This window comes from Crocodylus siamensis, chromosome 5 (assembly GCF_052110815.1).
Source record: "Crocodylus siamensis isolate JL-2025a chromosome 5, ASM5211081v1, whole genome shotgun sequence".
Classification (NCBI taxonomy): Eukaryota; Metazoa; Chordata; order Crocodylia; family Crocodylidae; genus Crocodylus; species Crocodylus siamensis.
In genome coordinates this window covers 242,455-268,464 of record NC_143399.1, presented here as the reverse complement: position 1 = coordinate 268,464, position 26,010 = coordinate 242,455, and the positions used below count along the sequence as shown (strand labels likewise).

The 26,010-nt window shown below is 61.2% G+C and overlaps 2 protein-coding genes across 4 annotated transcripts; both read right to left on the bottom strand.

Annotated features, from left to right (window-relative positions):
- Positions 1-852: 852 nt before the first annotated feature.
- On the bottom strand, positions 853-11,692 carry CDC20 (cell division cycle 20). Of its 3 annotated transcripts, none has more exons than XM_090048579.1 (11): positions 11,372-11,692; positions 10,142-10,339; positions 9,397-9,542; positions 8,724-8,820; positions 8,184-8,312; positions 6,903-7,099; positions 6,102-6,196; positions 5,652-5,883; positions 5,354-5,479; positions 1,382-1,499; positions 853-1,095 (listed from the first exon to the last, which is right to left on the bottom strand). In XM_090048579.1, the coding sequence occupies exons 1-11, from the start codon at positions 11,427-11,429 to the stop codon at positions 917-919; spliced, it is 1,575 nt and encodes a 524-aa protein (XP_089904705.1). In that variant the 5' UTR covers positions 11,430-11,692; the 3' UTR covers positions 853-916. The 3 variants fall into 3 exon arrangements, with proteins under 3 accessions (XP_089904705.1, XP_089904706.1, XP_089904707.1); XM_090048580.1 differs by lacking the exon at positions 11,372-11,692 and adding an exon at positions 10,442-10,584; XM_090048581.1 differs by lacking the exon at positions 11,372-11,692 and adding an exon at positions 10,433-10,479.
- A 3,946-nt stretch (positions 11,693-15,638) lies between these two features.
- On the bottom strand, positions 15,639-22,010 carry MPL (MPL proto-oncogene, thrombopoietin receptor). The gene is made up of 11 exons (XM_090049549.1): positions 21,495-22,010; positions 20,865-21,040; positions 20,014-20,168; positions 19,683-19,836; positions 19,301-19,430; positions 18,817-18,989; positions 18,551-18,693; positions 18,218-18,377; positions 18,035-18,122; positions 17,401-17,488; positions 15,639-16,852 (listed from the first exon to the last, which is right to left on the bottom strand). The coding sequence occupies exons 1-11, from the start codon at positions 21,908-21,910 to the stop codon at positions 16,328-16,330; spliced, it is 2,208 nt and encodes a 735-aa protein (XP_089905675.1). The 5' UTR covers positions 21,911-22,010; the 3' UTR covers positions 15,639-16,327.
- Between the last annotated feature and the right edge of the window lie 4,000 nt (positions 22,011-26,010).

Sequence of the window (26,010 nt, the reverse complement as noted above, 5' to 3'; positions counted from 1 at the left end):
AGAAACACTTCTCCATGAGAGCAGAGGCAGGGGAAGACTCCCAGGGGACTTGTGGACTTGGCGTTCAAGAGGTTGGCAGCCATTGGTTGGGGATGATCTAGGGATAGTTCCTAGGCTTTACTGGTTACTGCCTGGAGCCAGGAAGGCCTCTCTCCCCTTCTTGTTGCTATATGCATCCAGGCTTTGTTTTTTCAAGCCTCCCTCAGGAGGCACTGGCTGGAGCTCATGGTGGGGATGGGGACTGGACTGGACCGGACCGTGCCAACACTCCTGCTGGGACCAATCCTGCAGGGTCCTGGCTAGAGGGTCTTGTACCTCTGCTCAGGCTCACACCAAATTACTACATTTAGGGTCAAGAGGAAATTTTCCCCTATGGACAGACTGGTACTGCCTGGGGGTTTTGCCTTCCTCTGTAGGGCACATCCTCCCCCTGTGGTTTCTTGAGTGCATTTTAAACAACCTTGCTGCAACAGGATGGTGGCTGCTGGGGTCCCTCTGCTTTAGGACATGGTTTGGGCAGGGATGATCCTAGCTCAGGAAGGTGGCTGGACCCATGACACCCTGATTGAGAACCACAGAGCTGAAGTGTATCTGGGGCAATGCAGACTCTTTCACAGCCTCTGGGATCAGGAAAAGCCTCAGCCTTGGCCCAACTGGCTCTGTGGGTTCCTGGGAGTCCCACCCCAGACAGGGCATACCCCAGGTATCTGGCCCTGTGTCCAGCCCTATTGTGCATTGGGATAGGGGCAGTAGCAAGACCACCAACCACAACACCACCTCTCCTGTGAGGGTCCTGACCCTGCAGCCCCAACTCCCTTACACGCTGGTCACCGACGCCACTCTGTGTAAAAATCAGATTAAGGTATTTATTGGCATTAAAACACTGTACACCGTCCCTGTGCTGGCAGCACCACCTTCACCGGATGCCTTGGTGGATGATGCTGCTCTTGGCACTGCCTGCCTTCTCCTTCTCTTTCTTTTTCACAGGGTCCATCTCAAAGCAACGCCAGAGCCGTAGCGTCTCATCTGCAGATGCGGACGCCACCATAGAGCCGTCTGGGCTCATGGTTAGGTTGAGGACTCTGGCTGTGTGGCCTGGGAGGAGCAGCATGGTCAGGGATCCACTCACCCAGGACCCAGCTTAAGTCTCTACCTATAGCCAACCCCCCCACCTCCCCTAGGTCTGTCTGCCCCACCCACGTGGGGGCAGGCTGCATCCCAGCTGTTTGCACAGCTGGCTTCCAACCCACTGCACTGCTGGCTCTACAGCAGCACTTGGGTCCTCCTCCCTCCCCATGCACCTCTGATCCCATGGAGATCTGGGCCCTGGCACAAGCAAGGCCTTCCCTGTGCCCGTGTCCCAGCCAGGGCTGCTGCTTACCTTTTAGCTCCGTGACCTTCGCCATGGTAGGGTATTTCCACACCACCAGCTGGTTCTGGGCAAAGCCGTGGCCAGATATGAACTCCTTGTAGTTTGTTGACCACAGGATGGCACAGACCTGGGGGAGGCAGAGCATGGCAGGTGGCACAGGAGTCAGGAGGGACAGGCAGGATGCGTGGCCAGGTGTCTGCAGTCCCCAGGTCAGTGCAATTAGGTAGCTCCTTATGCTATGGAAAGGCCTGGTCATCCCATGCCTTGGGGGTACTACTGGTCATCAGCTGGTCCACGAGGGGCCAGCTGGGGAGATTATGCTTAGGGGCAACCAACATGGGTTCATCAGAGGCAGGTCCTGTCAGACCAACCTGGTGGCCTTCTATGACCAAAGTCACAAAATCCCTGGATGCAGGTGTCACGGTGGATATAGTCTTACTGGACTTAAGGAAGGCATTCAACACAGTCTCTTACCCTGTTCTCATTAAAGAACTAGGGGACTGTGGCATTGATGCCTACTGGGGTCATTAACTGGCTGGAGGGATGTGGGCAGTGGGGTTCCCCTGGGCTCAGTCCTGAGGCCCATACTGTTCAACATCTTCTTTAGTGACTTGGACAAAGGGGTAAAAATGCACCCTGTTCAAATCTGTAAGTGACACCAAGATGTGGGGAGAAGTGGGTATGCTAGAAGGAAGGAATAGGCTGCGGTCAGATTTGAACAGGCTACAGGGTTGGGGGGGGGGGGGCGGAAAACAGGATGAGTTTCAACTCTGACAAGTGCAAGGTGCTGGACCTGGGGAGGAAGAACCAGCACCATACCTACGGGCTGGGGAACTCCCTTCTCGTCAGTGCAGAGGCAGAGAAGAGTCTTGGAGTCATTATCGATGCCAGGATGTACATGGGCCGGCAGTGTGGGGATGCAGTCAGGAAGGCAAACCGCACCTTGTCATACACTCACAGATGAATCTCGAGCAGGTCCAGGGAGGTGATCCTCCCCCTCTATGCGGCACTGGTCAGGCCACAGCTGGAGTACTGCATCCAGTTTTGGGCAGCGCACTTCAAGAGGGGTGTGGACAACATGGACAGGGTCCAGAGGAGACCACTCAGTTTCTAGGGTCGGAAGGGACCTGAGTAGATCATCTAGTCCGACACCCCGCCATGGCAGGAAACAATACTGGGGTCAAACAACCTCAGCAAGATGTTCATCTAACCTCCTCTTAAAATCCCCCAGGGTTAGGAGCCAGGACCACCTCTCTTGGAAGTTGGTTCCAGATCCTAGCCGCCCTGACCATGAAGTAGCACTTCCTGATATCTAGCCTAAACCTTCCCTCTGCCAGCTTGTGACCGTTATTCCTGGACACTCCTGGCAGTGCATGGGGGAACAGCGACTCCCCCAATGCCCGCTGATCCCCCTCCGACTAGTTTATAACAGGCCACTAGATCCCCCCTCAGCCTTCTCTTTTGGAGGCTGAACAGGTTCAGGTCCCGTCGCCTCTCCTCAGGGCCTGCCCTGCTGTCCCCCGATCACGCAAGTGGCCCTCCTGTGGACCCTCTCAACGCTGACCACATCCCTCCTGAAGTGCGGCGCCCAGACCTGGACGCAGTACTCCAGTTGTGGCCTGACCAGTGCTGCATAGAGGGGAAGGATCACCTCTTTGGACCTGCTTGAGATGCATCTGTGGATGCATGACAAGGTGCGGTTGGGCCTTCCTGACCGCGTCCCCACACTGCCGGCCCATGTTCATCTTGGGAGTTAATTATGACTCCAAGATCCTTTTCCGCGTCCGTGCTGACAACAGGGGAGTTACCCAACTTGTAGGTATGGTGCCGGTTGTTCCTCTCCAGGTGCATCACCTTGCACTTGTCTGTGTTGAATCCCATCCTATTCATATCTGCTCACCCCTGTAGCCTGTCTAGGTCTGATTGAAGCCTGATGCTACTTTCTAGTGTGCCCACATCCCCCCACATCTTAGTGTCATCAGCAAATTTGAACAGGGTGCTTTTTACCCCCTCGTCCAAATCACCGATGAAGATGTTGAACAGCGCGGGCCCGAGGACCGAGCTCTGAGGGACCCCACTGCCCACGTCCTTCCAGGTTGAGAAGGACCCATCCACCACCACCCTCCAGGTGCGGCCCACCAGCCAGTTGGCGACACATCTGACTCTGTGGGCGTTGACACCGCAGTCCCCCAGTTTCTTAATGAGAACGGGGTGAGAGTGTTGAATGCCTTCCGGCAGTCCAGGAAGACTATGTCCACTGCTACCCCTGCATCTAATGATCTGGTAACCTGATCATAGAAGGCCACCAGGTTGGTCTGACAGGACCTGCCACTGATGAACTTGTGTTGGTTGCCCTTAAGCATGCAGTCCCCAGCTAGCCCCTTATGGATGTGTGCCAGCATAAATTTTCTTAAACAGCTTGCCTAGGATTGAGGTAACATTAACTGGCCTATAGTTTCCTGAGGTAACATTAACTGGCCTATAGTTTCCTGGGTCCTCCTTCCTCCCCTTTTTGAAGATTGGAACCACGTTGGCCCTCTTCTAGTCCTCTGGGACCACACCAGAGCACCGTGAGTGCTCATAGAGCCATGCCAGGGGTCCTGCAATGACCTTGGCCAGTTCCTTAAGGACTCTAGGGTGGAGATCATCCGGGCCAGCTGACTTAAACACGTCCAGCCCCTCCAGAAGCCCCCTAACTAGTTCCACGCTAACCTTTGGCTCAAGTGTGCCTCCCCTGGGGCCCGAGGGGGCCCCGCAGGGAGGTGGCTGTTCTGGTCCCTACTTAGGAAGACGGAGGCAAAGAAATCATTAAACATGTTAGCTTTGTCATCTGGTGTGACGACCAAATTCCCCAACACATCCTGCAAGGGCCCCATGTTACCCAGGGCCTTCTTTTTGCCCCCTATGTATTTAAAAAAGGACTTCTTATTGTCCTTAAATCTGAGAAGCTAGTCCTAATTCCATCTTTGCCTTGGCCTTCCTAACTGCCCCCCTACAACCCCAAGCGACTGCAGAATAGTCATCCCTGGTGATGACCCCTTCCTTCCATTGGGTATATGTCTCCTTTTTAGCAAGGAGACGATCTCGGATGATCTGGGGGCACCAGGGGAGGAGGCCCTACAAGGAGAGGCTACAGAACCTGAAACTGTTCACCCTTCACAAAAGGAGGCTGAGCGGGGATCTAGTGGCCTGTTACAAACTAGTCAGGGGGGGACCAGCAGGCATTGGGAGAATCCCTGTTCCCTGGAGCACTGCCAAGAGTGACAAGAAATAATCGTCACAAGCTGGCAGAGAGTAGACTCAGGAGGCTCTACTTCACAGCAGTACTTCAGGGTGGCTAGAATCTGGAATCAACTTCTAAGAGAGGTGGTGCTGGCTCCTAGCCTGGGGGGGCTTTAAAAGGAGGCTGGATGAACACCTAGCTGGGGCTGTTTGATCCCAGTACTCTTTCCTGCCATGGCAGGGGTCAGACTCGATCTGCACAGGTCCCTTCCGACCCGACCAACTATGAAAACTGGGCCCAGGAAGCACTCCCCTACTGCCCCATGAATAGTAGGGACTTCTGGGTGGGGGAGCAGGGTTGGCTCCCTTCCTCAGGCTGTGCCAATGCTCCTGCTGTTACGTGGGAGTCAGGGGACCCTGGCTAGAGAATCTTGCTGTACCACTTCCAGTGAGACAGCTGAATTACAGGTCAGAAGAATCCCCACACCCCACAGCCAGACTGGCACAGGAGGGCAGGGTTGCCCTAGCTTGGGGAACAGTCTTTTTCCCAGGATCACCTGAACGCATGACCCAGCCACCTGCTTGCTGTTGTGGGGCAGGATGGCAGCAGCACCCGTCTTGTTTTACCTATGGCAGGCTGAGGGTTTGGAGCTGATGTTGGGATCCCATCATCTAGCAATGGCTGCCCATGCAAGGGCTGCCTCTGTTCCCGGGCACCCCTCCCACCCTGCTCCTCTGGGAGCCGTGCTGGCCTCTCACCTGGGAATGGGCATCGACAGTGTTGAGACAGGTGCCTGAGCATACATTCCAGATGCGGATGTGCCGGTCGCTGGTGCCGCCGCCAGTGGCCAGGACGTTGGACTGCCAGGGGCACCAGGCCACCGCCTGCCAGAAGAGATTCATGACTGGTAGGACAGAGGCAGCAGCAGCTGCTGTGTCCAGCAGCTCAAGCTTCATGCCCACAAGGCAGCCCTTGCTGCACCATCTGCAGGGAGGCGAGAGCAGTGCTGCAGCTCTGCCACACTCACCCAGGCACCCCCCGGAGCCATGTACTCACCTTGACAGCGCCCTGGTGCTGTGTGAAGGTCTGTATTGGAGCAAAGTCCCCGCTGTCACCCTGGGTGCAAGGCCAGATGTTCACAAGGTTGTCATTGCCCCCACTGGCTAGGTACCGGCCATCCAGTGACCACTTGAGCCCACACACCTCTTGTGTGTGGCCGGCGAGTGTGGCCACATGGTGCTCGGCCACCCGGACGTCATGGTGATGGATGTGCCCCGTCCTTGCCCCACTGCAGAGAAAAGGTTGCAGTCAGGCTACTGCTTGCTGGTAGGGGCTGTGCCCAAGGGCCCCTGTAGAGACCCTGGCCCAGACAGGCATGTTAGCCCACAGGCCACAGGGTCAGCTGCAGCTGCAAGAGCTGTACTGCACAAGTCTCGCACATGGGTCATCTCTGTTAAAATCACCCAGAGCAGGCTCTGTCCTCCCACACCTTGGGCCATCCCCCACCTGGAAAGGATGTAGCTGTTCCAGCTCAGCGAGCCCACGCGGGAGGAATGGCTGGTCATGTTGCGGAGCCGCTTCTGCTGCTGTATATCCCACAGCTGGAGAAGGAAAGCAGCTGTTATCTGCCATGGATTGGCACACCAGGGCATTCTAGAGTTTCTGATATGGGGCCCCTCACCTCTGCAGACTATGGAGCTAGGAACACATGTTCCTGGTGCCCATGAGATCATTGGTAACTAACCAGGTTTAGCCCAAACAGTCAGGTGCCCAGCACTTACAGCCTGTGCAGAGACTCAAGAAGACTGCAGGTATTTGCCCCTGCAAGAGAGGTGGCAGCAGGGATCTGTAGGGGCAATCTCCAGGGGAGTGCAGGTGGCCAAGCATTTCCCAGACAGCCACCCAGCCCCTCCGAGTAGGAGATGGCAGGGGCAGACAGCCCCTGTGTATGGAGCAGCTGTGTTCTTGCCATGACTTGTGAGCTGAGGGGTCAGGGACTGAAGTTACAGGGCCAGAGGGGACCCAAACCCCTGGCCCTGCACCTCCCTCCAGGATCCCTTTAGCCATGAACCCCAGGTCTAAATGAAGTGCAGCAGGGCTCCAAAGACCCCTTAGAAGCAGACAGAGGAAATGCACCCCCCACAAGAAGATACTGCATAGGACCCAAGTCAAAAGCAGCACCAGGCCCACACCAGCACTCCTCCAGCCACACAGCACTGAGCTCTGGGCAGGCCAAGCAGTACATGCCCAAAAAAGCTGTGTTATCCCTGGGCAGGAGCCTCCACTACAGCAGCCTTTCCCCCTCACCTGGACCTCAGCATTGCTTGTGCCAATGGCCAGGTAGTTTCCTTCTTTGATCCAGGACACAGCAGAAACATAGTCATCAGGATTCTCCATCTGAAGCAGCTGGATGATCTCCCCAGAGGCATAATTCCAGAGGTACACAGAGTTGTCCAGAGCCACAGCCAGGAAGTTCTGGGAGCTCCAGTCAATGAGGTTCAGATCTGTAGTTAGGGGAGGCCACATGGGTCCCTCAGGGAGCCCTGCCCATTGCAGCAGTACAGCAATGTCCCCCGCCGCTCATCCCTCATCGCTGGGCCAGATCCCCTCTGCACTGCAGAGCTCTGCGCCCAGAAGGCAGTCGGGTATGGCCAGGCAGGTGTAAGCACAGCACCAAAGTCTCTGGCCTCAAGGCTGCTGAGCGACACCCTGGATGTCCCTGTGCCCCAGCAGTGGTGGTAGGGCATTGTTCAGTAAGCTACCCAGCATTTACTGGCTGTCTTTTCAGTGCATCACTGCCACAGCAGAGACTGAGCAGCACTGTTCCCCCAACACTGATAACAGGTGCCTTCTGCTTGCTTCCATGCAGCCCCACTTGCTGCAGGGAAAGGCTACCAGTCTGGAAGGGCTGCATTAGGGTCCCCCTGTCCTGGCTTTGGGCCATGTCTCGGGCTCTCCAGCTACAGTGGTGGCCCCTCCCTCTGGGAAAGGAGCTGCACCTAGATTCGCCCACCTGCAGAGATGGCGATGCTGAGGGAAGCACCTGGGATTCTGCCCACCATGCTACAGGGGAGAAGCTGCCAGTATGGGTGCCCAGAGCATGCTCGGCCTGCAACAGCCAGCACACCCAAAAGGAGAATCTGGAGGCAGGGCAGGGGACGGAGTAGGTGCCAGGAGTGGGAACTGTCCTCTGAGCAGGGTAAGGGGACAGGGCTACACTGCCCAATAGACAGGAGTCTATAATTTGGCATGCCCAATACCAGGCCCGAAACCAGCACTCCCTCTGGTAACCCTGGCAGGCTGGTCCCTAACCACATGGTTGTTGTTAGTGGGCACAGTGGGGAAGGATGGTCAGAGAGCACTGGCCCCATTAGGAGCCTGCGCAGGTCACAAGACATGGAAATACCAGATGGGGGTGAGACCCAGGACCTGGTGAGGGGCTCTGCTCTCACCACCCCTGGCCAACTCCAAAAAGGTGGTGCCCAGGGTGCTGCAGGAACTGTTAGGCCTGGTCTCACTTAGCCTCTTTGCAAGGCAAGGAAGAAGCCAACACCACCTCCCTGGAGCCCCATGGGAAAGTCTGCTTACAGTAGTCATTGCGGATCTCTGGTGCATCCAGGATCCGGTCTGGCATGGAGGGAATGTATCTGCCATTCTTTCTGCTAGAGCCAGGTGTTGCTTTCTGGCTGTAGAGCACTTTCAGGTTATTCTGGTAGCCTGCACCAAGGAGAGAGCCACAATTACTCAGCAGGCAGGCACTTCCCTTCCATCCTCACCAGGCACAGGCACTCTGCCACAGAATGCAGGGCAACAGTGCTTTCTTTTTGCTGGGATGTTACTATTTTGCCATGCTTGAGCCCACACCCAAAGTCACAAGATTGCACGGCCTTGTTTGTACAGCCTCCAACAACTTGAAGGCAACACTGTTTGTGCGGCAAACTGCAGAGCTAAGATGAACAGTATTTGCATGAGGCTGAGATGCAGAGCTGCCTGCAAGTCTTCAGAACCCTTTCTGCCTTCCCTCTTCTCGCTGGTGTTACTGGTGTTCACCCTGGTGCAGCTTGGAAATGGGAGGGGGCCCAGGGAGCCCATTGGGGTCTGGTCCAGCCTCAGATTCCCCATGCCTACCTTCTGGGGCATTCTGAGGCTTCCCACTCAGGCGGAGGATCTTTGCCTCTTCCACATCGAACCCGTTCAGATTCACTGCCCAGGTCTTCTGCTGCTCCTGGAGACACAGACATCCAAGTCCATTTTCAGCAAGACCCAACTTTGCCCAGCCGCCTTTGAGGAAAGGGGGACACAACAGGCCCCACCACAGGCATTGCATGCTGCCCTGTGGGAAGCAGCTGCACACAGGAAGCTCCTAGACAGGTCTGCGCACAGACCCCAGCTAGCCCTGGGAGCTGGGCAGGTCATTTCATGCTGTACCAGCTGCCCCTCAGTCTGGGCTTGTCCTGTTTTTGGTGGGGAAGCCACAGCAAGTAACAACATGGAGGAGCAAGTCTGAGCAGTTGTGGCCATTTTCTACACTGCTGCTTGCGCTGGGATGGCTGCTCCCAAAGAGGTCGCATGCAGAGGAGCCCTGTGAGTCTGGCACAGGGAGCACCACGTTTGCAAGGCTCGCACGATCACATCTTGCAGCCAAAGGCAGCACCAAGCAGGGGAGGGTCCAAACCCCACCCAGCAAGGCCACGTGTGGGTGGTTCCTTCCAGCCCGGTCATGCAAGCATGTACCCAGCAAGGTTCTGCCACCAGAGCACAGGGAGGAAGTGGGCCAGCTGCTGGCATGTGCTCTGCTTACCTTCTTGGTGGGAGTGTCTTCGGAGTCATCGTTCTCCTTGGTCAGGAGGAAGTTGGCTACCTCCATCTGCATGGCGCTACGGTGGGGGATGTAGCGGTCCCCGCCAGCCTTGCTTGGGGTGCTCTGTGTCTTGGACGCAGATTTACCTGCATTGCGCACAAGAGCCGAGTCTAGCTGGCGGCGACCCAAGGACATGCTCCTGCCTACGTGCTCGCTCAGCAGGGCCGTGCAGCCAGCTGGGAGCCCCTGGGCCAAGCGAGCACAAGGCTCTGGCCAACTCCAGCCCTCCACCTGCGGAAAGGCCTGGTGGCACTCCAGCCCCATCCCTGAGCTGGCAGGGGCTGCGCCCAGGGTGGGATCAGCCCCAGTCAAGCTGCTCCAAACAGGTGTTGGCCTGACCTACTTGTCAGAGAAAATGGCAAATGAGCCCTGGTGCAGTGACCAGGCCAGAAGTGAGGGCTCCTCAGCTTGTACCTGCCGAGCCTGGGGCCGAGGGCACTGCTGGGGCCAGCTGTGGCCACCAAGGTGCCAGGCAGAGCCCCGGCGGGGTGAGGGGGAACGGAGGACGGAGCCGCCACGACTGGGACTGGTCCCGGTCCGACGCAGTGCTCAAATGCAGGGCCCAGCTCGCGGCTGCCGGGTGCGTGGGCCCAGGATTACAGGTGCTCCCGGCACGGCGCTGCACCCGGCTCATGCCAAAGCCACCACCTCCCAACCCCGGCCCGGCCAGGCCGCCCGCATCAACCTGGGGTCCTCCCAGGGGTCCTGCCGGCGCCGTGCGCGCGGTTGCTGGGCTTCATGGGCGACAGCGTGGCGGGCCCGGGGGCGGCGGGGCCATCGCGGGCTTTGCGCTGCCAGCGGGCCGGCGGCGCGTTGAGGATCGGCGCGTCCAGGCGAAGCAGCGTGTGCAGGTCGCTCTCGAAGCCAAAGTGCGTCATGGCGGCTGCGGACGGCACGGGGTCAGTGCGGGGGACGGGGTCCTGGGGGGAGGGGAGCGAGAGACCCGCAGAGCCGGGGGGGGAGCTCCAGCTCGTACCGCACTCACCGACTCCGGCAACAGCACCACAGCGGGGCCCTGCCCTCGCGGCGCTTTAAACCAGGCGCCGCCCGCCCGCATTGGCCGCTTCGAACCCAACGGCGGCCGACGCCATGGTAACACGCCCCGCGCCTCCCCGCCATTGGTCCACCTGGCCGCAAAGGGCGGGGCTTAGCGCCAGCGCCTGCGTGCCCTGGCTTTGGCCGTTGTGACCTCTGACCCGGGCGTGCAGGGTCACGGCCATTGGCCTGCAACACGCGAGGGGTGGGGCTTGGCCTGGCCTGGCCTGGCCTGGCGGTCCTGCGCCGTCCTTGCCGCGAGGTGTCGCCCGCTCTGCGGCTCCCGGGCGACGGTCCGCGGCTGGCCCGAGCTCCTGCGCACTGGCCACAGCCCTCTGCCCGTGCGCGGGGCTGTTGTGTGAAGGCCGAGGCCAGGCAGGAGCGGGGCGGCCCCGCCCCCGCCCGGCTCGCCCACCCGGGCCCGGCTCCCTTGCCCTTCGCTTCTAGCGCGCGGACACGCAGTCCCTCCTCGCCATCCCGGCGTGTCCCCGCAGCCGCCCGCTGGGCCCGGCCGGCCCCCTCGCCCGCCCGCCCGCTGCCTGGCAGTGCTCCGCGCGCGGCTCCCAGCCCCGCTGGCCACCTTTGATCTTCAGTCTCGCTTTCCATGGCGCCTGTTTGCAACCTGGCATCCTGCTTTCACTGACCAGGCCCTGCTCGCCCTGCCCTGGGTCCGGAATTCGAGCGTGGCTTCCTCGCCAGGGACCCGCCGCCTTCACACCCTCCACCCACCCGCTTTCACATCTTGGTCAGGACAGGACCCAGGAGAGGTGATCCCTGTTGCATGGACCAGGAAGCGTGGCAGCGTTGTGAAGTCTCCCACCAGGATCACCCCTTCCCTTTTGGGCAGATTTGTCACCCCCTCGCAGGGTGCCTCACCCACCTGCTCTTCCTGGATAGGTGCTCTGCAGTGAATCCCCACCGTTATAGCAGTGCTGCATCTTTCACCTTCACCCACATGTGTTTGGTTTTGCCAGGTCCTTCCTCCTGAGCCGGGGAGCGAGCGCATGCGTGTCTGAGGAGAAACCCTGGCACAGGCAGCCCGTGGGGGCAGCGGGACGTCCCGTGCACCTCACTCCAAGTCGGCGTGCCCTGGAGCAGTGCCCGAGGGGGACAGGGCCCTGTGGTTGCGGCAGTAGGCAGACCGGAGCGCAGGAGTGGGTCTTTCCCCGCCGGCAGTGGGCCACAGCAGCAGTTGAGGGGCCATCTTGGGTCTCTGCACCTGGCCCTGGGGGAACGGTGCAGCAGTGTGTGCTGGCAGCAGCCTCTGGCTGGGACTCCCCCACAGCCTCACCCTGCTGCCACCTCTTACCTATCCAGGCCTTTCCCAGCCAGGTGCCTGCGCCTCCCTCCCACTTAGCAGGGAGGCCTGCCAGGGGCAGGTGGGGCCAGCTGCAGCCACCTGCTGCTGCTGCCATGGGAAAGTGCTGATAAGCCTCAAACCTGTCCTGCGGGTTCCTCAGGCTCTTCCAGGTGAGCAGGTGAGGATGGCTCTGGGTTGCTGGAGGGAGCTGCAGGGCAGCACAGCAGCTGGGCAAGAGCTGCAGGGAGCAGCGGGGCAGGAAGAAGGGGCAGCAATGCCTCCCATGTGGCATCATTGGGTGCCCAGCATGGCTCCAGGCACAGATAATCTCTGGCACCCACTCCTGCAACAGGCATGCTGGGGACCCATGGCTTGTGGTTCTCCCCACCACATGCTACAGTGGTTAGTGCTGCCACAGGTCTGTTCCCTGCCACCTCCCTTCCCACAAAGTCCCTGTGCAGGGCCAGGTCCACTGGGGTGGGTTAGAGGCTGGGTGGGCAAGCTGAGGTGCCCTTTCCACCAGGATGCAGCCTGGGCCTGCCCAGCGCCCACAGACATCACTGGTGTCACAGCAGCAAGGAGTGCTGGGGCAGGCATGCTCTGGCACAACATCCACCAGCTGCCTTTCAGCACCTGGATATGGGGGGCGTTAGGCCCTGGATCCCAGGCCCCAGTGTGCTGTGCAGCAAGGACAGAGGCAGTTTGATGGGGCAGAGCCTGGGGGGGGACACATCCAGTCCAGCCACTGCTGCAGGCCAAGCTGCCCTGTCTGAGCCAGGCCAGCCAGGTGCATCCTGGCCACAGGAACTTCCCCAGGCAGCCCCGTCACACACAGCCCATGTACAACATGCTAAGTCTCCAGCCCTACAATGCAGCCATGGGGCCTACCCGTCCTGCCGCTGCGAGGGCAAGAGGCAGCTTGTTAGACGCACAGGAGAGCCTCTGCCTGCTCCACTGCTGCAGGGCCAGTGATGCCCCCAGTCTGTGCTGAGCTGCCTACGGGGTCAAGTTCTTGCCTGACCTTGACCCTGAGGGGTAGGAGAAGGGGCCAGACCCTCTCTCCAGGCCTCTCTGGGTGCTTTGGCCCCAGTGGCAGCATTGCACCATGGGGAGCACCAGGCTTCCCTCCAGGCCCCTAGTTTCATAGTTTCTAGGGTCAGAGGGGACCTGAGTAGATCATCTAGTCCAACCCCCGTACCATGGCAGGAAATAATACTGGGGTCAAACCACCCCAGCAAGATGTTCATCCAACCTCCACTTAAAAAACCCCAGGGTAGGAGCCTGCACCACTTCTCTTGGAAGTTGGTTCCAGATCTTAGCCGACCTGACCGTGAAGTAGCGCTTCCTGATATCTAGCCTAAACCTGGCACAACATCCAGGTATCACCTGCCCTCTGCCAGCTTGTGACTGTTATTCCTGGTCACTCCTGGCAGTGCACGAGGGAACAGTGATTCCCCCAATGCCTGCTGATCCCCCCTGACTAATTCATAACAGGCCACTAGATCCCCCTCAACCTTCTCTTTTGGAGGCTGAACAGGTTCAGGTCCCATAGCCTCTCCTCATAGGGCCTGCCCTGCTGTCCCCTGATCATGCGAGTGGCCTCCTCTGGACCCTCTCAATGCTGTCCACATCCCTCTTGAAGCGCGGCGCCCAGAACTGGACGCAGTACTCCAGCTGCGGCCTGACCAGTGCCGCATGGGGGGGAGGATCACCTCCTTGGACCTGCTCGAGATGCATCTGTGGATGCATGACAAGGTATGGTTGGCCTTCCTGACTGCCTCCCCAGACTGCCGGCCCATGTTTGTCTTGGAGTCAATTATGACTCCAAGATCCTTTTCTGCGTCCGTGCTGACAACAGGGGAGTTCCCCAACCTGTAGGTATGGTGCCGGTTGTTCCTACCCAGGTGCATCACCTTGGCCTTGTCTGTGTTGAATCCCATCCTATTCATATCCGCTCACCCTTGTAGCCTGTCTAGGTCTGATTGAAGCTGATGCTACCTTCTAGTGTGCCCACATCTCCCCACATCTTAGTGTCATCAGCAGATTTGAACAGAGTGCTTTTTACCCCCTCATCCAAATCGCTGATGAAGATGTTGAACAGTGCTGGCCCGAGGACCGAGCCCGGGGGGACCCCACTGCCCACGTCCTTCCAGGTTGAGAAGGACCCATCTACTACCACCCTCTGGGTGCGGCCCTCCAGCCAGTTGGCGACCCAATTGACTGTGTGGGTGTCGACACCTCAGTCCCCCAGTTTCTTAATGAGAACGGGGTGAGAGACAGTGTCAAAAGCCTTCCGGAAGTCCAGGAAGACTATCCACTGCTACCCCTGCACCTAATGATCTGGTAATCTGATCATAGAAGGCCACCAGGTTGGTCTGACAGAACCTGCCACTGATGAACCCGTGTTCGTTGCCCCTAAGCATGCAGTCCCCTGCTGGCCCCTTATGGATGTGTGCCAGCATAATTTTCTCAAACAGCTTGCCTGGGATCAAGGTAAGAGTAACTGGCTTATCGTTTCCTGGGTCCTCCTTCCTCCCCTTTTTGAAGATGGGAACCACGTTGGCCCTCTTCCAGTCCTCTGACACCACACCAGAGCACCACGAGTGCTCATAAAGCCGTGCTGGGGTCCTGCAATAACCTTGGCCAATTCCTTTAGAACTCTAGGGTGGAGATCATCTGGGCCGGCTGACTTGAATACGTCCAGCCCCTCCAGAAACCCCCTAACTAAATCCTCACTAACCCGTGGCCCAGGTGTGCCTCCCCTAGGGCCCAAAGGGGACCCTGCAGGGAGGTGGCTGTTCTGGTCCCTACTTAGGAAGACAGAGGCAAAGATACCGTTAAACATGTTAGCTTTGTCATCTGGTGTGATGACCAAATTTCCCATCGCGTCCTGCAAGGGCCCCATGTTACCCAGGGCCTTCTTTTTGCACCCTATGTATTTAAAAAAGGACTTTTTATTGTCCTTAATCTGAGAAGCTAGTCCTAATTTCATCTTTGCCTTGGCCTTCCAAACTGCCCCCCTACAACTCCCAGCGACTGCAGAATAGTCATCCCTGGTGATGACCCCTTCTTTCCACTGGGTATACACCTCCTTTTTAGCAAGGAGACATTCCCAGATGCTTTTGGTGAGCCATGGAGGCTTGTGTGCTCTCCTGCTCCCTTTGATCCTCGTTGGGATTACCTTCCTTTGGGCTTGGAGGATCACCTCCTTAAGGAGCAGCCACTCTCCTTGGACACCTGGCTCCCCTCCCCTCCGGGACCTCAGTGCATCCCCAACTATCCTCCTTAGCTTGTTGAAGTTTGTCCTCCTAAAATTTAGGGCTGCTGCCTTACTGCCGGCCTTTGCCACCTTGTGCTGGATGGTGAATTCCAGCAGGCAATGATCGCTGTCGCCCAGGTGGTCGAGCACCCGCAGCCCCCTCACCAGGTCATCACCTGTGGCCAGCACTAGGTCCAACAAGGCGTCCCCCCGGTGGGGCTGTGCACCTCCTGGGTTAGATGGAGGTCCTGCACTCTGGCCAAGAACCGGTGTGAGTGGTCAGCCCTGGCTGACTGCTCCTCCCAGCAGATGTCCAGGAAGTTCAGGTCCCCCATGACTGCCACATCCTTAGCCTTCACTACCTCTGTGAGCTGACCCAAGAATTCCTGGTCAGGCTCCTCTCCCTGGTTGGGAGGTCTGTAGTAGACCCCCACCGTTAAGTCTCTCTCCCTTTGACTGCCTTGTACTTTAACCCAAAGCACCTCAGAGTGCCCCTGTGGAGCTCAATGTGGAGCAGCTTCCCAGCGAGCACAGTACAACCCCATGAGTGTGCACAAGTGTTTATTGGTGACGTGCCATGCACTGCAGGCAGCATTTCATGGCAAGGCAGGCACAAGTGGGGGTGGGGGCAGGGGAGCTGGGGGTGACAGCAGAGCCTGGCACAGGCAAGTGGCGGGGCCCAGGGATGCACTGAGGTATGGTCCTATTGCCCCCCATCCCAGCAGGGAGCCTCAGAGCCAGCTGGAGCATGCAGAGATCCCAGAGCAGTGGGCTGGGGGCCAGGGTCAGCGGGCCAGGGCCTAATTCTGCTCTTGCTTCATTCTCGGGGGGGGGGGGGGGGGGGGATTGTGGTGGAGCCATCCACACTGCTGTGCCCAGCCCCGGGAACACATACATCTCCCACCCGACTCTCCCTTGCCTGCAGGCCAGTCTGCTCCTGGCCGTCATGCGGAGAATGTGCGGATTGCAGGGACGTGGCATGGGCATGCTCCCCTGCAGTGCTCCCCCATGAGCAGTGTCCCTGGGTGCCCACATGGGCTGGGGCACTTGGGCATGTTCCTGGGGATGGCTGGGCCTGGGGCTCCCTGACAGGTGCTGCTGCATTGGCCCCTGGTGAGTAGGACCCCTCGGCTGTGGCAAGCACAGGGGGCACGGAGGAGCTGCTCTCGTGGGTCCCTGTGGCGTGCACAGAGCAGACCCTGGGCCAGGCTGCAGTGGCTGTGCCCTGCTGCTGTTTATCCAGCCAGGCACGGGCACGGGCACCAGCCCAACTCATCTCAGGAGCCGCACCGCTGCGCCCAGCTGCTCATCAGCAGGTAGGACTGGTTGGCAATGTCTGTTGCAGGCATGGGCTGCTGCCCTGAGCTGGGCAGGCCCCAGGTCTCCCCAGCCTCTGTGGCCAGGGGAATGCCGTGGGCCTGGAGGCTGCTGAGTTGCTTGTGTGGTGGGTGCTGGGCATCGGCCCCAACCTGCGGGAGCCCTGGGGAAGACCCCGGAACAGGCAGGAGCAGGGCAAGGCTGCCCAGGGGGGCAGTGTCACCTGCGCCGTCCAGGTACTCATTGCTAGGGTGGCTGCCAATGGGGCTGCCAGGGCGCAGCACCATGTAGTCCTGCTGCAGGGAGCCCAGGCTCCCAGCCTCTGCCTCCTCCTCCTCCTCTGTGGGGTTCACAGGCACCCCCAGGCCTGGCACCTTTGCGGGGATGGGCTCTGCAGGGAGATCAGCCCCGCTCCCCTCCGACATGATTTCCAGCAGGCAGGACAGGACCAGCTCCTCTCGGGGCTTGTAGAACAGTGCGTTGGCCTGGAGGGAGGCAGGGAGGGAAGGAGACAGCAGCGGGGGCCAGGCCCAGCACCCCCTCTACCGCCTGCCAGAGGCTGCTGCACCGTTGTCCCCCTGCCTCAGTGCCCCCCATGCCCAGCCTCTGTGCTGCAGCAGCCGCCTACTCCCCACCACCCAGGAGGCCCAGTGGAGCAGGGCAAGGGGCTGCATGAAGGGCCACACGAGCCATGGGGAGAAGCAACAGCCAGTGGGGCAGCTGGGGTGACTCCTACCCCATCACTGGGGCAGCACTGGCCTGGTGGCAGTGATGTGCCCTCAGGGCCCTGCCCGGGGCCTCCATGGACTGGAAGCTCCTCAAGGCGCCACAGGGCACCTGCTTCTGGCCATGGCAGCTAGGCCCCACCATGTCCCACGGCCCAAGCTGCAGCTTAGCCAGACTTGGGGATGGCGCCGCAGGCCGTGGGGCATGGCGCAGTCTGTGGGAGGGCTGATGTGGCCCGGGAGGGAAGGGAAGGGAGGGCCAAGGCAGTCCGTATCCCCCTGATGCTGCCCCAGCGGCACGGCCTCACCTGGAGCTGCTTGCTGCTGTCACTCAGGAAGCTGCCCAGGACGCGGTACAGATCCGGGACTGGCGGCCAGAGCTTCTGCTTCACGCTGCTGCACGATGGCACTGGGCTGTGACGGGCAGCCAGGCATGCCCCCCTGGCACGGGCCACAGCAGAGCCCCACTGCCCCCTCCCACTGGCTGAGCTCAGGCCAGGGCAGAGGCTGCCTGAACGGGGACTTTGAGGTCTCAGCGCCCAGCTTTGCTCCAGCCTTAGTGGAGACACCTTCAGCCCCTGGCCCTGCACCAGCCTTTGGGGGAGACCCCAGCTCTGCCAGGCCCTGGGGGGAGAGCAGGGTCCATGAACCACAAAGTTGAGATGGGCTAAGTAGGGCGCTGGCCAGGGTTGCAGGAGCTGCCACTGGCATCAGCGAGGTTGTCTGAAGCCAGGCACATGCATGTGCATGCACATATGCACCACATGCTGGAGGAGAGGCACCAGTCACCAGAATGTGGGCACATGTGAGGACTGTGTGTGCCTGTGCACAGGGATGTTCCCTGTGCCCTGGGGAATGTAGCTGGCTATAGTGTCTGCAGCCCATGGGCTGTGCCCAGGGGGGCAGAGCCAGCGGCTGGCTCGTGCATATGGGGATGGTTACCTGTACACGGAGGGGAAGGTGCACCGCAGCACCAGCACCAGCCCCATGAAGAAGAGCGGCACCGCAGCGAGGCTTGGGACGACCCAGCCTGGGCAGAGAGTGGCACCATGAACCTCCCAGCTCTGCATCCCTGCCTGCCCACAGCCCCCCGGGCACAGCCCCAACATGTGCCCCAGACTTCACCTGCTTCCAACGGGGCCTGGACCACCACAATCTCTGACCAGGCACTCCAGTAGCCCCCGAACTGCTGCCCATTGGGCTGGGCACGCACCTGCAAGTGGTAGCGGGACCCAGCCCGCAAGTCTAGGACCTCGCTGTCTGCTGCGTGCTGGATCTGCAGGACCTGCGGGGGCCGCAGGGTGAGTGTGGGGCTCCAGGCACTGCTGGGGCAGGATGAGGGCTGCAGGGGTCGGGGCCTTTCCCAACAGCTGTGCAGGCTGTTGGGGGGCCAGGCCCCAGGGACACCCCCAGCAGCTCCAGCTGTGTCCTGCAGCTGAGCAGGCCTGTCCCCAGTACCTTCCAGTCCTGGCTGCTGTCGGTGGCGTAGCGGACCTGGTATACCATGTGCTGGGCCAGCTTGGCCAGCGGTGCTGCCCACTGCAGCCGCAGCCTCCCAGCGCTGACGTTGGCCTGCAGGATCCTCGGCGGGGCCGTCAGCACTGCGTGGAGATGGAGCCCAGTCAGTATGGCCTGCCCTGCCCTGCTCCGCCCCGCAGATGCCCCCAACCCAGCCCTGTGGCCTGACTGCCCGGGGGGTCGGGGACCCTGGAGGGAGCACTCACCAGCCCGGTCCAGGTGGAAGGGTTCCCCGAAGTAGCTGCGCGCTGGCTGGGCATCCCGTGTGACCTTCACCACCACAGTCCTGGCACTGGCGTTCCCCAGCCAGAAGGTGCAGGCATGGGCACCCTGGGGCCCAGTGCCTGCCCCCCCGTGGCAATGCTGCCAGGCCTCAGCCCTGGGGCACAGAGGCGCATCAGCCTGGCTCCGTGGCCCGTGGAGCCCCCGGCCAGGCTGGGTGCTCCAGTGTACAGGGACGCCACTAGTGCGTCTCTGGAGGGGCCACGTGGGCCTGTCCCTGGTACGCGGGGGCATCTGGGGACATGTGTCACCCCAGCAGCCTGTCCCTGTGGGGAACCAGGGCTGCCACCTCTCACACCCTGGCACAGGCAGGGCACAGGTCCCTGCAGGCTGCTGGGCCCAGATGGAGCAGGTGCGGGGGTCAGGGCAGCAGCCCCGGGGTGGGGTAGAGCAGGCCCTGGGCGTTACCTGGGGGAGCCTGGGCTCTCATGGGGCTGGTAGAAGAGTGTGTGGGAGCCATTGGCATCAGCAGGTGCTGGGGTCCACTCACAGTGCACACGTTGCAGGTCAGGTGTGGAGCAGCGCAGCCCAAGCTCCACTGGCCAGACACAACTGGTCAGTCAGTGCGTCAGGGTGGGGGCAGCTATGGTCTCCTCCAGCCTCCATGTCCTCCCCCACAGTGGTGCCAGGGTCACTAGTTTTCCCCACCGTCCCAGCAAGCTTGGCGCAGGCCCCCACCCCAGGACCCCTGGAGTCAGGCCTGGCACATCCCACCCATGTCCCTGCCCCCCGCCACACGCCTGGGACCAGGGAGCTGGGCACCAGGGCCTTGGCCCCCACATCTCCTCACCTGCAGAGTGGGGTGTCTCGGCGAGCAGTGCGGGCGACCAGGGGCCCCAGGTCCCATTCAGGGATAATCCGTCCGGTTTGGTGCGCATCTGGATGCGGTAGGTCTGCCCAGGGCGCAGCGTGAGGTTGCAGGCTGTGCTGCTCACCACCACCTCCTACAGTGCAGGATCGTGGTGATGGGTGCATGGGGAACCTGCCCATGCCGCTCACCTGGGGCTGTCCCAGCCCCACGCCTGGGGCCATTGCCGGCAGTGCAGACCGGGCCAACCCCAGCCCCAGCCCCAGCCCCGCACAGGCCAGAGGGGCTCTCGGCTCCCAGAGCACAGCGTTACCTGGCAAGCTGGCTCCCTGGAGCCTGTGGTGCAGGATCGGACCTCGTAGGTGAAGAAGGAGGCATACTCGGGTATGGGGGGCTCCCAGCGCAACCACAGCAGCCCTGCAGCCTCAGCCCCAACAGCTGTGATGTTTGCTGGCGGGGAGATGAGCCCTGGGAGGCAAATGCAGCTGCTGCAGGTCTTGGGGCAGCCTGGGGATCCTGGGTGGGGCCATGGCCCCACGCTGCCCCACTGCCATGGATGGCTGCTGAGTATGGGCACCATGGCCCTGCCTGAGGCTGGCAGCAGAGGGGGCCTGGGCACAAGCTGGGCAGCTGCTCCCCTGTGCATGGCCTGCGCAGACCCTGCATGGGCACCCCATCCGAGCCTCACTGCCAACTGCAGCACCCTGGGCAGCCGGGGCTGAGGCAGCCACGTCCACGCTGGGGCAGTGCTGCCCCCCTGCTGGCCCAGTGCCCCCGCAGGGGCAGGGGCAGGGGCAGGGGCAGGGGCAGGGGCAGGGGCAGGGGCAGGGGCAGGGGCAGGGGACTATTTGATGCCTCACAGTCACGTGGTATAAACCACCAGTCTCTCTGGGCCGCCTGTGGATGGCGGCCGGTGGCAAAACGTGCACCCCGCACCCCTCTAACGGGGTGCGGAGAGGGGTCCGACGTTAAAAACACCGCCGAAGGTGTGGGTCCTGCTGGTCAGGGTTGTGTTATTGGCTTCCTAGTGCAGATGAGAAGAGTCGTGGGCGGCCCTGCCAGAGGGCTGCCCACAGGAGAATGGGCTCCCACGGCCCTGGGAGCGGGGCTGTGGGCAGGGCCTGGGGGTGCTGGCATTTGGGTGTGGGCACCGAGTGGACTCACCCATGTCTTCCACACTGAGCGTGCGGATGCGCACAGTGCGGTTGTCGGCCACGTCCACGACACGGAGGCAGAGCTCAGTGAAGAGCCGCACATCCTGGCTGGGGAAGACACAGATGTGGCGCCGACCCCCATCCTGCAGCCGCTGCGTGGCCAGCATACACTCCCGGGCTCCTTCCCTGCGGGGGTTAAGGTCAGGAGGGCTGCCCCATGGAGCGGGTGCAGGGTCCATCTCCCCTGCCCCAGGCTCATGGCCAGGCTGGGAGAGAGCAGTGCCCCATGCTGGATCAGGCCCTCACCCCCAGTGCCTGGGCTGCCCCATGAGTCACCCAAGACTCCCCCCCTGGGGGGACACCAGTCTCTGGCCCATCCCACGGGGTGGGCAAGGGCAAGGGCAAGTGCACCAAGAAGCGAGGCCGAGATGCCTCAGGGATGGGCATGGGGTAGCCCCCAGGGTCATGGGGGGAGGGGGGCTGGGGAGGGCACGCTGCTGCCAGGGACCCCAGTCCCAATGGCAGAGCCAGGTCGGTGGAGGGGCATTGCTGACCCCAGGGGGGATGGGGCAGGGGATGGGGCAGTGGGGGAGTCCCAGCAGGTGGCTGCCCCCTTGCGAGCAGCCGGGGCCTGCCTTACGCGCTGTAGTGGTAGTAGAAGCGGAAGGTGGCATTCCCGCGCTCATCCCAGAAGCAGGTGAAGTCCTCGAAGGAGCGGGAGAAGCATCGGATGCTCTTGGGCACCTCAGGCAGGAGGGCAGCGTCTGCAGGGCAGAGAGCACGGGAGCTGCGGGGGGCGGGAGCTGCAGGGGGCAGGGTCTGCACCCCCACCCTGCGGGGCAGTGCCGGGGCTGTGCTCGGCTCGGGCAGGCCATGGGACACCTGTGCACGGGCAGCGAGCAGCATCGTAGCCTGGAGCAGCATCGAGGTGCTCAGCCCCAGGCCCAGCTGGATGCAGGGCTTAGCTGTGCCCTGGTTTGGGCCTGTCAGTTCCCTCCCCGGGGTCTCCTTGCAGCTGGGACTGCGGTCCCTGCAGTGCTGTGCCCAACTCCTCATGCTCAGGCTTTAGCTTGCCAGGTCCTGCCCGCGGTGGCTGGTCTCACTCGTCCCGCCAGGCCATGCACGCCGTGTGGTTCCCATGCAGACCAGAGCTGTAACCTCGGCACCCCTGCCCCCCGTGCCTGTGCTCTGCCCCAACGAACAGGACCTCGGTTCTGCCCGGGCTGCTCCATCCCCCGGCACGTGGTGCGTGCATGAGGGAGTGCGCCCAGGGCAAACACACCCCAAAATAGCCCTGCGGTGGGCTGTGGCTCCAGATGGCCCCAGCATAGCGGGAAGCACAGCCGCCGGCGATAGCACTCCCTGCAGAAAGCCAGGAAGCAAGATAAGGCAAGCGGCCCCAGCAGTCCCTCACGGCCCCCGGCCCAGGGGAGTGGCGAGGGCTGGGGGCGCAGCGAGGGGAGGGGAGGCGAGGCGGCTCTGGGGGCCGCACTGTGGGGCAGGAGGGGTAGGGGCTCTGCTGCCCCTCTGGACCATTCTCCCAGGGTAGCACGAGGAGCAGCTGCTCTGGGCGCTGAGCTCCTGCACCCATGTTGGTGAGACCGTGTCTGCCTGGGACCTGGTGCCCAGGGCTGCCGAGAGCAGCCGGGGCACCGAGGGAGCAGGCCCATGGAGCTGGCTGGGAGCAGTGGGGGGAAGACGTGGAGGCGGCAGGGCAGGATTGGGTGGGCAGGTCCCCAGGTGCCGTCTGGATCAGTCACCTGTGCCCTGGGCTCTGCGGACAGGCAGGGGCTGAGGCTCCCTTTGCTTGGGCATCTGCAGGCCTGTGCACAGCTGCATCTCGTTGCCCCTGCCCCTGATCTGCCCACGAGGGTACCAGAGACGAGCCGGGATGCATCTGCACCCGCCTTGGCACCAGGAGCCATGTGGGGCCAGGCTCTGGGAGCAGGCAGGCATCTGGAGAAGGCCTCTGCCAAGGGACAGTGGTTGGTCCACAGTGCTGCACTGAGCATGCATGGGGCAGAGGGATCACATGGCCACACTCCTCGGCAACGTAGCCCCCCCCACATCCACCTGTGCATGTGCACACACACGTACACACACACACATGCGCATCTGCCTTGGCCCATGTGTGTAGAGGTGAACGAGGAAGGACCTACCTTCATCCGTCACTGGCGCAAGGCTTGAAGCAGGAGGAAGGAGGCTGAGCAGGATCCCCCCCAAGAAGCATCGGGACTGTGCTGGGAGCAGGGGTGCTGCCATCCTGCAGCACAAGGCATTTGGGGCCAGGCCAGCGGCAGCTCCTGGGCAGAGCTGGGAGGGCTCTCAGTGCGTGGGGTCTCCCTGCCGCTCGGTTGCTCTCAGTGCCCTGGATCCCTGCAGCCTGGGGAGATCGGTCCCGACCCGTGGCCGGCGCTGGGAGCTCTGAGTGTCTGGGCCTTTATCTCAGCAGCACCAGCCTCTGTGCTCAGGAAGTCGTGCAAAAGGCCCCTCCATGCCACCCCCTCCACTTCCCCATCCCCATCCCCAGCCCACCGCTGTGGCTTCCCTGCTGCTGGTGGAGAGCGCGCCAGGCAGTGGCTGGCCCCATCAGATAGGCGGCACGTCCTCCCTGTGGCTGTGGGGCCTGGGACCGGAGGAAAACAGGCCCAGCCATGGCCCCGTGAGCAGGGGGAGGCAAGGACGACGTCTGCTGCCTGAAGACCCTGCAGTGGCTGCAGCATACGTGGGCCTGGGAGGTAGCAGTGGCGATGGGCCAGGTGCCACAGGGCTTGCGTCTGCCAAACGGACAGTGCTGCCCAGAGACGCTGAGTACGTGGCAGCCTGAGGCCCTGTCCCTTCTCTCAGGAGACCTGCTACCTGAAACCCGCAACACTTCCATGTATCCATCATCACCTCCCCCCCGGGCAAAAATGGAGGTCGGCGCCTATGGTGTCGCCCACCCCAGCACCCCGCACGCACCCCGGCTGGGTGGGCCGGCGCCAGCGCTGCCGCCTGAGGACATGGGCGCAGGCTGGGAGCTGCCATGTAGCCCAGGGACCAGCAGCGACTGCAGGGACCTCCATGCCTGGCCAGGACATGTCCCGACTGCAGCATGGGGAGACTCCCAGGACTCGGAGAGCAGCTTGAGCCATGCCTGGCTCTGGCCTGGGCTAAGCCGTACCCAGGCATGCAGCGGTGGTGCCCAGGGTGCCTGTGTAGAGGCAGGATGCTGCTCTCCTCCCATGTGGCCATCAGCAGGCCTGGGGTGCCGGATGCAGGCCTGGACCAGGCAAGGGCTGTGCTCCCAGCAAGGCCAATGCGCCTTTCCCCATAGGGCAGCAGCACTGGGACAAGCCGGGCAGGGCCCTGCCCCTTCATAGTTTCATAGTTTCTAGGGTCAGCAGGGACCTGAGCAGATCATCTAGTCCGACCCCCTGCCATGGCAGGAAAGAGTACTGGGGTCAAATGACCCCAGCAAGATGTTCATCCAGCCTCCTCTTAAAGCCCCCCCAGGCTAGGAGCCTGCACCACTTCTCTTGGAAGCTGGTTCCAGACCCTAACTGCCCTGACAGTGAAGTCGCGCCTCCTGATGTCTAGTCTGAATCTCCCCTCTGCCAGCTTGTGACCGCTATTCCTGGTCACTCCTGTCCGTGCTCGGAGGAACAGGGACTCCCCCAGTGCCTGTTGATCCCACCTCACTAGTTTATAACAGGCCACAAGATCCCCCCTCAGCCTTCTCTTGTGGAGGCTGAACAGGTTCAGGTCCCACAGCCTGTCCTCATAGGGCCTGCCCTGCTGCCCCCGACCATGCGTGTGGCCTCCTCTGGACCCTCTCCATGCTGTCCACATCCCTCTTGAAGTACAGTGCCCAGACCTGGACGCAGTACTCCAGCTGTGGCCTGACCAGTGCCGCACAGAGGGGGAGGATCACCTCCTCGGACCTGCTCGAGATGCATTTGTGGATGCACAACAAGGTGCAGTTGGCCTTCCTGACTGCCTCCCCAGACTGCCGGCCCTTGTTCGTCTTGGAGTCAGTGATGACTCCAAGATCCTTTTCCGCCTCCGTGCTGACAAGAGGGGAGTTCCCCACCGTTCCTGTAGGTATGGTGCCGGTTGTTCCTCCCCGGGTGCAGCACCTTGCACTTGTCTGTGTTGAATCCCATCCTATTCTCGTCCGCCCACCCTTGTAACTTGTCCAGGTCCGATTGTAGTCTGTTGCTTCCTTCTAGCGTGCCAACATCCCCCCACATTTTAGTGTCATCAGCAAATTTGAACAGGGTGCTTTTTACCCCCTCGTCCAAGTCACTGATGAAGACATTGAACAGCGCGGGCCCGAGGACCGAGCCCTGGGGGACCCCACTGCCCACGTTCTTCCCGGTCGAATGTGACCCGTCCACCACCGCTCTCTGGGTGCGGCCCTCCAGCCAGTTGGCGACCCAATTGACTGTGTGGGCATTGACACCGCAGTCCCCCAGTTTCTTAATGAGAACGGGGTGAGAGACAGTGTCAAAAGCCTTCCTGAAGTCCAGGAAGACGATGTCCACTGCTACCCCTGCATCTAATGATCTGGTGATCTGATCGTAGAAGGCCACCAGGTTGGTCTGACAGGACCTGCCACTGATGAACCCGTGTTGGTTGCCCCTAAGTATGCAGTCCCCTGCTGGCCCCTCCTGGATGTGTGCCAGAATAATTTTCTCAAACAGCTTGCTCAGAATCGAGGTAGTGGTAACCGGCCTATAGTTTCCCAGGTCCTCCTTCCTCCCCTTTTTGAAGATGGGAACCACGTTGGCCCTCTTCCAGTCCTCTGACACCACACCAGAGCACCACGAGTGCTCCTAAAGCCGTGCCAGGGGTCCTGCAATGACCTCGGCCAATTCCTTGAGTACTCCGGGTGGAGATCGTCTGGACCGGCTGACTTGAATACATCCAGTCCCTCCAGAAGTTCCCTAACTAGTTCCTCACTAACCCGTGGCCCAGGTGTGCCTCGCTCGGGGCCCGAGGGAGGCCCTGCAGGGAGGTGGCTGTTCTGGTCCCTACTTAGGAAGACGGAGGCAAAGAAATCGTTAAACATGTTAGCTTTGTCGTCTGGTGTGACGACCAAATTTCCCAATGTGTCCTGCAGGGGCCCCACATTACCCGGGACCTTCTTTTTGCCCCCCTACGTATTTAAAGAA

Excerpts from the sequence above, each read along its gene's own strand:
- CDC20 (XM_090048579.1), bottom strand. The coding sequence starts at position 11,429 with ATGCAGCACTGCTATAACGGTGGGGATTCACTGCAGAGCACCTATCCA. Across the intron at positions 1,500-5,353 it reads CTGTCGATGCCCATTCCCAG|GTCTGTGCCATCCTGTGGTC; the intron begins GTGAGAGGCCAG and ends TGCCTCCCCCAG. Across the intron at positions 1,096-1,381 it reads GAAGGTCACGGAGCTAAAAG|GCCACACAGCCAGAGTCCTC; the intron begins GTAAGCAGCAGC and ends TGCTCCTCCCAG.
- MPL (XM_090049549.1), bottom strand. The coding sequence starts at position 21,910 with ATGAGGAGTTGGGCACAGCACTGCAGGGACCGCAGTCCCAGCTGCAAG. Across the intron at positions 21,041-21,494 it reads TTCTACTACCACTACAGCGC|GGAAGGAGCCCGGGAGTGTA; the intron begins GTAAGGCAGGCC and ends TAACCCCCGCAG. Across the intron at positions 20,169-20,864 it reads GCTCAGTGTGGAAGACATGG|GGCTCATCTCCCCGCCAGCA; the intron begins GTGAGTCCACTC and ends TTTGCCTCCCAG.